The following is an 11,296-nucleotide window of genomic DNA, read 5'->3' on the forward strand; positions in this document are numbered from 1 at the left end:
GGGAGTCGCTGGATTCGGTTTTTAAAAAACGCGGCCAGTGAATAGGCGGCGGTGCGGGCAATTCGAACAGCACCCAGCCGGGGCACGCGGCCGGGTCGTCCCGGCCCTCCCAGCCTCTGTCCCCGGACCCAGAAGATCTAGAAGGAGCCGCGGGGCCGCAGCTCTGCGCGCCCGCCATGGGCCCGCGCCGGAGCCGCAAGCCCGAAACACCAAGGAGGCGCCCCGCGAGCCCGGCTCCCGCCGCCCGCCGGCCGGCCCCGTCCTTAGGTAACCCGCCACGATCCCCTTTCCTCCGAGCCGGCCTGCCTGCAGCCTGTCTGTGAGGTGGGTACGGACCCAGTCCGCGTGCCCATTTCACAGACGAAAAGCTGAGGCTCCTTGCTGATCTGGGATCGAGCCCATTCTCCCAATCCCGGTCCGTTGGCCTTCTTCTACAGGGGGTAAAGCAGCTCTGTCCAGCATCTGTACGGAAGCAAGGTCCAAAACCCGGAGGGGACTGAGGAAAGCAGTTTAGAGGAGAAAGGACTGGCTTAGACATTTTTGATACTAACAGCATGGATTGACTGCTTACCACTAACTAGGCATTATGTTAAACTCTTTATACGAAGTTACTCAACTTTATATTGTGCCCATTTTACAAATGGGACAACTGAGGCTCAGACAGACCTGCTAACTTGAGCAAGGTCACGCAGTCTGTTTCCGCAGACAGGATTTTTTTAAAATCAGTGTTTGTGCTTTTTTCAGTCGCAAAATTATTGGCTACTTTTTGTGACAACTTCACAAAAGTTTTGTGACAACACAGTTCTACTTTTAGAAGGTGCCTGTTTAGGTATTTGGGTTTGGGGGGGTGGGGTGTGATTTGATTTTTCCTTCAGTGAGTGTCTGTGTTGGGCCTTAACCGAAGTGCCCTAACTCAACCTGTTCTCTCACCTTATCCTCTTCCAGAGGTATGTGCCTGGAAAGAAGACTGGTCTGTGGTCCTCCGTTTCTGTGCTGTGGTCTGGTGGATGGGAGACCTAACCATCAGCAACCGCTTTACTTGTCTCCTGCTCCATAGCTAAGAGCAGAGAGAAGAAAGTATTATCGGTTATTTGTAGATGTTGCTATAGTGCATAGGGTTTTTTTTTCTTTCCGAAACATAAATAACCTTTGCAGCTAGCGAACTTGCTGAATTCTCTTGTGAATCTTAATAGTCTTTCAGTTGCTTTAATTGAAATTTTCAAGTGAGCTATTATATTATATGCAAATAATGACTTGAATCGTTTTTTCGTTTTTATACATTTTCTTTCTTATTTTATTGTTACTGAGGCCCTGAAACTAGTGTTGCCATGTGTCTGTTTCCCCCTCTTCCCAGTGACCCTTCAACTCTTTCCAGTCCGACTCCTCATATCCACTACCCCTGTGTCTAGTGCCTTCGAACTGCTCCTGTCAAGGTCACCAACTACTTTTGTGTTGCCAACTTTATTAGACATGCCTGTGTCATTCTCTTACCCTGTCTTTCAGAAGCATTCGACACAGTGGGCCATTTCTTCCTCGAAACCTTCCATCCCCCTGACTCCGTGGTACCTACACTTTGTAATTTCTTCTCAGCGGTTAGTGCCTGTGCCATCTCTCTTGAGCAAGTTGATGTTGGACTTCCATGGTCTCCTTTTTCTTTCTTTCCCTTCCCCAGGGGGGCTCATCCCTCCTTTTGACTCCAGTAGGACTTAGACTCTGACAGCTCTCACATGTTTAGCTCCAGCCCGGGTCTCACCTCTGACCCCACATACCTATGTCCAAGTGCCTTTCTACCCAAGGACTTTGGGGTATGTCACACTAGTTCAGTTCAGTTCGGTAGCTCAGGCATGTCCGACGCTTTGCGACACCATGGACTGCAGCACGCCAGGCTTCCCTGTCCACCGCCAACTCCCAGAGCTTGCTTGTCTATAGAGTTGGTGATGCCATCCAACCATCTCATCCTCTCTCATCCCGTTCTCCTCCAGCCTTCAATCTTTCCCAGCATCAGGGTATTTTCCAATGAGTCAGTTCTTTGCCAAACACATCTAAAAGCAAACTTTTGCTTACTCTCCTCCTACCTCTTCATCCTCAGTTTCCCCCATTTCAGTAAATGGCACAATCTCCCACAGCCAGAAACCTGGAAGAGATTTTTCATCCTATGCCCCATGTCCATCCAATCCAAATGTAAATTCAGGTACTTCTACCACCACATTGCATCCTAATCATGCCACTTGTTGCCTTCTCTACTCCCACCAGCTCCGTCCAAGCCCCCACCCTAAGCCGGCTATGACATCACTTACACTCTTGTCCCTTTCCAGTACTTTCCTTACATAGGAGCAGGAGTGATCTTTAAATAAAAGTGTGTCATCTCTCCGTCCTGCTTAAAGCTCTTCCATGGCTTCCCGTTACATTAGGATTAAGGTAATGCATGAAAGAGTTGGCATTTAAATTAAGACCCTCAAAAGATCATCACTGAGGGTCAGTAGGACCCTGAAAGGATCATTTATTCATTCATTTAACAAATATTTATGTAGCACTGATCCACTGTTCTCCACTTGCTGAAGATGACCATAATGACTATGATAGACAAAAATCCCTGCTTTGGGGAGCCTGTTATCTACAGTCTACTATTTGGCTTCCCAGGTAGCGCTAGTGGTAAAAAATCTGCCTGCCAGTGCAGGAGATGCAAGAGACAGGGGTTCGATTCCTGGGTTGGGAAGATACCCCTGGAGGAGGGCGTGGCAACCCACTGCTGTATTCTTGCCTGGAGAATCCCATGGACAGAGGGGCCTGGCAGGCTACAGTCCAGGGTGTTGCACAGAGTCGGACACAACCGAGCATGTATATTTGGCAGTTTGATGGCCAGATTGCAATGCACCACGTATTTTCCACTGCCTTTGACTATGACTCGACTCCTTTGCTCAGGCACGTCCTCCCGTTCACCTGCTCGCCGGAGATATAGAATCCTGAAGGAGATCCGAACTCTTCAGAAGACCACACACCTGCTGTTAAGAAAGACCCCCTTCTGCCGCCTGGTGAGCTCCAGGGAGCTTCCCGCCAACCCCTGTGCAGCCTCCTTTCTTTAAATTTCCCGGGCAGGCCCCAGTGGCCTAATGGATAAGGCACTGGCCTCCTAAATTTCCCGGGTGTTAGGTCCCTGTCATCTCTTGCCCAAATGGCAAGGGACCTCTTCTATTATCTAATCAGGGACACTTCAGCTCCTGAATACATGAGCCTGCTGAGGGCAACTTCTCATTCTTTATAAGTTCATTTCTAACCCCCACCACCTTTGAAACTATGCTGTTTGATTTTGTAAAAGGAACTCTCTCATCCAATCAGCCTCTCATCCCTTCTCCTGCCCTAAGAGATTGTCTCCTCCTCTCCCCCCACCACGACCAGGAGAGATGTGCCCATCTCTAACCTCCCTGGAGCTGACACCTAGTAAGGTGTTAGCTACTAGTTAGGTCCCAAGGTTAAGCACCAGGAAGGAATAACAGAAGTGAAGATTCATGGAGACTCACGGAGAGAGTCTATCTTCTTTTGAGCCTCCTTTTCCTCTCTACTCTTCCCCTTGCTCCCCATCCCCGCTCCTTCACAGGCAAGAGAAATATGTGTTCAATTCACTCGTGGTGTGGACTTCAATTGGCAAGCCCAGGCCCTGTTGGCCCTACAAGAGGTAAGGAGGGGGCCAGGGGCCAGTTGGGTGAGGGGTGAGAATGGGAGAAGGATGAGGCTGAATATCACCTCCTTGAAAAGAGCAACAGGGAACACCCCAAGTCTGGAGGCTGGATTCTGATTTGGTAGTAGTGGAATTCCCTGGCAAAGTTCAGTCTTGTGCTGTGAACAACCTTTCCTGTAGTCCTTTGAGCCCTTAGAGGCTGAGTTTTTAGCAGGTCTCTCAGCAAAAAGCAGCCCACGCCCCCTCATCGGTGTCAGTCTTTCTGCTTCTCTTTGTGTCCGCAGGCAGCAGAAGCATTTCTAGTTCATCTCTTCGAGGATGCCTATCTCCTCTCCTTACACGCCGGCCGCGTCACGCTCTTCCCAAAGGATGTGCAGCTGGCCCGGAGGATCCGAGGCATTCAGGAAGGGCTTGGCTGAGCTCTGGCCACCCGCCCGAGTCTCTGTAAGCGTTTCCTGCTCACCAGAGAGTGAGCAGACCTTGAGGGGAGAGCACTCAACTTCCCATCACCAGGGTGGGAGTTTCTCTGAAGGAAGCTTCCTTCTCCATCCTGACTCCTTTACTGCCTCCTCTCCTCTTTGTTCTCTAAGAAAGCTTTGACCTAGTTTTAACTTGAATGTTTGGGATTCTGTGGCTTGTGTCCTTTTGTACAAAGTTATTTTTCAGTTTTAATTTGGACTTCCCAGTAGCTCAAATGGCAAAGAGTCTGCCAGCCATTCAGGAGACCCGGGTTCAATCCCTGGGTCAGGAAGATCCTCTGGAGAAAGGAATGGCAATCCACTCCAGTATTCTTGCTTGGAGAACCCCATAGACAGAGAAGCCTGGAGATCTAGAATTCATGGGGTTACAAAGAGTCAGACACTACTGAGCAACTAACACACACTTATTTTTCAACTAAATAATGACCAGATAAACTGAATCTCTGACAGAGTTCATCCTCTCTGTTTTTCAAGGACCTGATGACCTTGTGGGGTTCTTTTAGGGTTGATTTTTTAATTGGAAGGTAATGGCCTTACAATGTTGTGTTGGTTTCTCTGGTATAACAACACGAATCAGCCATAATTATATGTATATATCCCCTCCCTCTTGAGCCTCCCTCTCCTCTAGGTCATCACACAGCACCAGGCTGGGCTCCGTATGTTATATAGCAGCTTCTCCCTAGCTAGTTAGCATTCACACATGATAGTGTATATGTGATGACCTCGTTTTGATTGAAAGAAAGTTAATTTTGAAAATGCCTTGTTAGTTAATATGATTCCTAAATTTCAGGGTTGATACCAGAGCCCCTGCCTGTAGCCAGGACCAGATCCACGGAATACAAGGTGTTGCCTGGACTTGCCCTCTTGGAGCAGAGCGTGCGAGTTGCTTTCGTAGTTAGTTTTTTTTTAGAAGAAGACTGCATGGCTTTCCTCTGTAACAGAGGTAATATTTGAGAGAATCAACACATTCCAGAAATCCTGAGAATAATTTTCAGATGAAGAGACTCTAAGGTTGACTTCACTTTGCAAATTATTCATGTGACTGATGATTTGGAAGACATCAGATTTTCTAGGTTATGGGCAAAAAGGATATTTACTGATTATTTTAAATCTTCTTGTACCATTTAAATTTTTTACCATATATATATTTACTTTTATTTAAAACATGATGGAAAAAATAAGAGAAGACCAGTCAGTTGCATGGAAGAGGCTGGCGCATCCACCGTACAAATCTCTGTCCTTCAGATTGACTTCATCATTAACAGCAGAAGCAAGTTCGTATGTGGACTATACCTGTCAACAGATTATACAGCTTTTCAAAAACTCAATTGGGATGAAAATAGAAAATTGTTAAGGTTTGATGTTCTGGCTCCTTCTGGTAAATTCCTGCCAAAATCATTCAGAAATTCCAACTTGTAGAATTTATTTTATTCTTTACTTGCAAATCATAGAAGATGTATCATAATTTATACTTCAGAATTTTTCATTCCAGGATTTTAAAGAGCCTTTTCAATGTTTTTACAGGTATTTTTATAACTTCCTTGTGGAGAGATAATAGAAATAATTCTTAATGGAAAAAATTTGAAGAAGCAAAGTTACTGTTATACATAGATTATACTATGTTCTTTGTGTGTTAGCCTTAAATCCTTCATTTGGACACTTTGCCAACAGCCACAATTTAAACAAGAGAATTGAGGGGTGTATCTTTGCCTCCAGTGGAGTAGAGTATGAGCCCATAAAATCCCTGCCCTTCTCTTGTAACTGAAAGCAGTTTAAGAGACTTCCAGAGAAATAGGAAGTGCCATCCAAAGGCATTTAGATATTGTGTGTGATGAAAATGATTAGTGAGGGTGGATACTAATAATGATGCGTCAGCCAATTGAATTCAAACTAAAGGGAAGGACCAAGTTCTGTTGTTTGATAAATTTTAACCCTTTATAAAAACCTTTTCCTGTTCGACATCAACTCATTTTTATGTAAACATTGGAATAAAGCTTATCTATGAATACATTTAAAGTTCTTGTCAGAGTGTTATTAATCAGAAGATTATGCATGCATGCAAAGTCGCTTCAGTTGTGTCCGACTCTGTGCCACCCCATAGACGGCAGCCCACCAGGCTCTGCTGTCCACAGGGTTCTCTAGGCAAGAATACTGGAGTGGATTGCCATTTCCTTCTCCGTGAGAAGATTATGCTCTTCCTCTAATTTTCTTAAAGTTGACACTTCTCTGCTTTCCTAAAATTGTACTAACCAGGACCCCACTGCAACACATGGTCACATGTCACATTCAAATGCCAGGCAGGATGTGTGCTCAGCACCACAGAGAAACATGTATAGTAACCATACAATAACCTGAGAATATGATGTTACAATTTACTATCAACTTTGAGCACTTACATAGCTGATGCTGGAGTTTTTTGTTTTTTTGTTTTCCCTACTTTCTGGGTGATTTCACCAACATCCTCTTCTAACCTTTCCACTGAGTTATTTATGCTTTCACATAATTTTTTAATATCCAAGAACTCTCTTCATTGCAGTGCGCAGGCTTCTCATTTCAGTGGCTTCTCTTGTTGCAGAGCACAGGCTCTAGGCCCACGGGCTTCAGTAGTTGTAACGCACAGGCTTAGTTGCTCTGTGGCATGTGTGATCTCCCCAGAGCGGAGATTGAACCCATGTCGCCTGCATTGGCCGGCAAATTCTTATCCACTGTACCACCAGGGACCCTAGTTCTAAAATTTTTGATTCTTAAAATTGTCATGTCCCTTTTTATAATTTCTAGCTCCTTGTCGAAAATGTCAAACTTGGCTTTTATATCCTTTAACATAGTAAGTTGCTTTGCAGACTATGTAACTCTCATAGACTCGCTATGAATCTGTTTCTATTTATGGCTTCTGTTGATTCTTGCTCATTTTTTTTTCTCTTTGGTGTTGATTACACATGATTGTATGCCTGACACATCTATATGGGGAAATAATTTGAGGCCTAGAATGGTACCTTCCTCTAGAGAGGATTGGGTTTTTTTCTTTTCTACAGGTGCCTAGAGGCACTAAACATTCAGAACCACCTTCAGTTCAGTTTTAGAGCCCAAGATTTTCTGAACCACCCAGATAATTCAAAGTCAAGGAGCTGTGTAGAAATCGTTTCTCGGGAGGTGGCAGGTGGGATTCAGGATGGGGGGACACATGTATACCTGTGACTGATTCATGTTGATGTATGAAGAAAATCACAAAATTGTATAAAGTGTTTATCTGCCAAGTGAAATTAATTAAAAAAAAGAAATTGTTTCTCATTCACTTTATTCCCAACGTTTAGGCAGCCCTCCAAGGTCAATTTATCACCCTTACCTTAGCAGGCCTGTACTTCAACCTTGTCTCCCTAACCCCACAACGTTACCAAAAGCATAGCTCATTCCTCAGCAACATCCCCACAGGAAAATGTTAGGCAAAATCTGCTATTAAACTCATCTCTAGATCTCCATCCTCTCTTTGATTTTGTATCAATAATTTCTAATAATCACTACCTTGTTAGCAGTTTAATGCTTTTAAGAGCAAAAATATATTTGTCCAACTTTTTCTTTGTCTTCAGTAGGAGAGTGGTCCAAATGACTAGTGGCATAAAGTCCAGATAGACCAATGGAATAGGATGGGGGGCCTACAAGTAAACCCTTGAGTATATGGTCAAATGATTTTTGACAAAGGTGCCAAAGCCATTAAATAGGGAAAAGAGGTTTTCCAACAAATGTTTCTGGGAAAACTGGATATCCCCATGCAAAGAATGAAGTTGAAACCTTACTCACCACCATATAGAAAAGTCAACTCAAAATGGACCAAAAGCTTAAATATAAGAATGACAATTACAAAACTCTCAGAAGAAAACATAGGGAAAAAAAGGTTTTTTTAAGACAAAAAATACTAAGAAAGAAAAAAAAATAGGGCAAATACTTCACATTGGATTTGGCAATAATTTCTTGGATATGACACCAAAGGTACAGGCAATAGAAAAAATGAACATATTTGACTATGAAAATTAAGGATTTTTGTGCAATCAATAGTGAAAAGGCAGAATGAGCAAGTATTTGTTACATATATGCTGTCTCTTCAGTAGTGTCCTACTCTCCTTGACTCTACGGACTATAGCTCACCAGGCTCCTGTCCATGAGATTCTCCAGGAAAGAATACTGGACTGGGTTTATATATATATATGTATATGTATATATATAAAGTGAGAATGAGACAACACAGATTGAGAAAAATATTTGCAGATCATATCTGATAAGAGATTAATATCAGAATATATAGAGAACTAAAAACAACAAAAACTTGATTCACAAATGAGAAAAGGACTTGAATAGAGGAATATGTTCCAACAAGAATGTTAGTTTTGTAATTCTAAACATTCAATAAAATATTTTCTCAAATTTTGTAATATGTTTTCCCAATGGGGGAAAAATTTGGACTCCATCCTCAATGTTTATATCCCTGCTGATAATAGCTCTTTTCATTATTGGCTGAACTGTTTAATGGGAATATACAGTCAGTTCCAAATCCCCAACCTGTAGAAGATTCCAGGAAATGGCTCCCAGAGAAAATTAAATGCATCTTGATCCAGGACAGAAATAAGAGATGTGAATTTCAGAGTCTCTGAGTGAGCTGTAGACAACTGGCAGAGTGCCCCTCCCTGGGCATTTGCTAAGTTCTGGTCGGTCCCACTCCACCCCAGCCATATGAGTCATTCTGGACACCCTCTCCAGTCTATCAACTTCAACGGAAGCAGGGTCCTCAGGGTAGGAGGCAGAGGGTCAGATACCAGATGCCAGTGAAGACTGTAGAGAGAAATGATTGACATTCAGTCCAAATAATACTAAACCCCTTTGTCTAACACATGTCTCTCCAAGCCTTGTTACTTTGACGTTTCCCTGGTTTACAGTTTGCACAGAGTCAGAACTCACTCTCCTCCCTTTCATCAGATCTTGCTCATACACCCAGAGAACTGAAACCCCAACTCTGCTATTAAATAACAGCATGACTTACCTGCAGCTTTTCTGTAGAAACAGCAGCAAAGAACAGGAGGCAGCCATCAGATTGGACCAAGATGCCACCCCAAGGCTTAAGAGACAGCCTGGCGTGCTGCAATCCATGGGGTCTCAAGAGTCGGACAATGACTGAGTGACTGAACTGAACTAAACTTACACACACATATCCATGCCTGATCTCCTCTCCAGCAGCCACCTCCCCTCACCTCCCTGTTTTCTCTTTGGACTCCTCTATTGATGGGAAGCTCATCAATTCTCTAGGCAGCCTATTCCATATCCTGATACCTCTGACTCCAGAAAAGTCAGCAATTTCCTCGTACTATTTCCCAATCCCCCTCATGGGGCCCATATAGGTCGTACCTCACTCCTTAGTGTAACAAGCTTTCCTGCAAGAGGGCAGTTCTGTGACAGTTCAAAGTCACCATTGAACTGACCGTCATGACAGTTAGATCAGATTCCAACTCCTTGACTTGGAGGCTATTTAAATTTGGTCTTGTTAGTAAATCAAGGAGGAAAGAGAATTTCCAGACAAAGTCCCTCTCAGAGCACCTCTTCCTCTCCCAGGGGAGCCTCTTGACCCCAGGCCGTTGTCAGTCACTCTTAGGGCTCCTGGGAGAGAATGTGGGATGGAGGTATTTTGGGGGAGAGGGGGCTGGCTTCCCAGGACCACCCTGGACTTTCGAATTCTCTAAAGAGCTTTACATGCACCCATCTGTTCACAATCTACGTCTAAAGCCAGGCTGCTTACAATCTGGAGAAAGGTGCTCGCTTCGGCAGCACATATACTAAAATTGGAACGATACAGAGAAGATTAGCATGGCCCCTGCGCAAGGATGACACGCAAATTTGTGAAGCATTCCATATTTTTGACACCTTATCTTTGACAAAGGAGGCAAGGATATACAATGGAAAAAAGACAACCTCTTTAACAAGTGGTGCTGGGACAACTGGTCAACCACTTGTAAAAGAATGAAACTAGAACACTTTCTAACACCATACACAAAAATAAACTCAAAATGGATTAAAGATCTAAATGTAAGACCAGAAACTATAAAACTCCTAGAGGAGAACGTAGGCAAAACACTCTCCGACATAAATCACAGCAAGATAGTCTTTGACCCACCTCCCAGAATACTGGAAATAAAAGCAAAAATAAACAAATGGGACCTAATGAAACTTAAAAGCTTTTGCACTACAAAGGAAACTATAAGTAAGGTGAAAAGACAGCCCTCAGATTGGGAGAAAATAATAGCAAATGAAGAAACAGACAAAGGATTAATCTCAAAAACATACAAGCAACTCCTGCAGCTCAATTCCAGAAAAATAAATGACCCAATCAAAAAATGGGCCAAAGAACTAAACAGACATTTCTCCAAAGAAGACATACAGATGGCTAACAAACACATGAAAAGATGCTCAACGTCACTCATTATTAGAGAAATGCAAATCAAAACCACAATGAGGTACCATTACACGCCAGTCAGGATGGCTGCTATCCAAAAGTCTACAAGCAATAAATGCTGGAGAGGGTGTGGAGAAAAGGGAACCCTCTTACACTGTTGGTGGGAATGCAAACTAGTACAGTCGCTATGGAAAACAGTGTGGAGATTTCTTAAAAAACTGGAAATAGAACTGCCATTTGACCCAGCAATCCCATTTCTGGGCATACACACTGAGGAAACCAGATCTGAAAGAGACACGTGCACCCCAATGTTCATTGCAGCACTGTTTATAATAGCCAGGACATGGAAGCAACCTAGATGCCCATCAGCAGATGAATGGATAAGGAAGCTGTGGTACATATACACCATGGAATATTACTCAGTCGTTAAAAAGAATTCATTTGAATCAGTTCTAATGAGATGGATGAAACTGGAGCCAGTTTCATCTTATACAGAGTGAAGTAAGCCAGAAAGATAAAGAACATTACAGCATACTAACACATATATAGGGAATTTAGAAAGATGGTAATGATAACCCTATATGCAAAACAGAAAAAGAGACACAGAAGTACAGAACAGACTTTTGAACTCTGTGGGAGAAGGTGAGGGTAGGATGTTTCGAAAGAACAGCATGTATATTATCTATGGTGAAACAGATCCCCAGCCCA

General features: G+C 43.5%; 1 protein-coding gene and 1 non-coding gene across 2 annotated transcripts; both read left to right on the forward strand.

The window, feature by feature from the left end:
• The first annotated feature begins 17 nt into the window (after positions 1-17).
• CENPA (centromere protein A) lies at positions 18-6,171 on the forward strand. The gene is made up of 5 exons (XM_043917476.1): positions 18-267; positions 2,923-3,032; positions 3,596-3,673; positions 3,961-4,120; positions 4,946-6,171. Exons 1-4 carry the CDS (start codon positions 177-179, stop codon positions 4,093-4,095), a joined length of 414 nt encoding a protein of 137 aa, XP_043773411.1. The 5' UTR covers positions 18-176; the 3' UTR covers positions 4,096-4,120; positions 4,946-6,171.
• A 3,776-nt stretch (positions 6,172-9,947) lies between these two features.
• Positions 9,948-10,054, forward strand: LOC122704223. The gene has a single exon (XR_006343824.1). It is a non-coding gene; the product is annotated as a U6 spliceosomal RNA (small nuclear RNA).
• The last annotated feature ends 1,242 nt before the right edge of the window (positions 10,055-11,296 follow it).

This window comes from Cervus elaphus, chromosome 11, assembly GCF_910594005.1.
Source record: "Cervus elaphus chromosome 11, mCerEla1.1, whole genome shotgun sequence".
Classification (NCBI taxonomy): domain Eukaryota; kingdom Metazoa; phylum Chordata; class Mammalia; order Artiodactyla; family Cervidae; genus Cervus; species Cervus elaphus.

Excerpts from the sequence above, each read along its gene's own strand:
- CENPA (XM_043917476.1), top strand. The coding sequence starts at position 177 with ATGGGCCCGCGCCGGAGCCGCAAGCCCGAAACACCAAGGAGGCGCCCC. Across the intron at positions 268-2,922 it reads CCGGCCGGCCCCGTCCTTAG|GCACGTCCTCCCGTTCACCT; the intron begins GTAACCCGCCAC and ends TCCTTTGCTCAG. Across the intron at positions 3,674-3,960 it reads CCCTGTTGGCCCTACAAGAG|GCAGCAGAAGCATTTCTAGT; the intron begins GTAAGGAGGGGG and ends TTGTGTCCGCAG.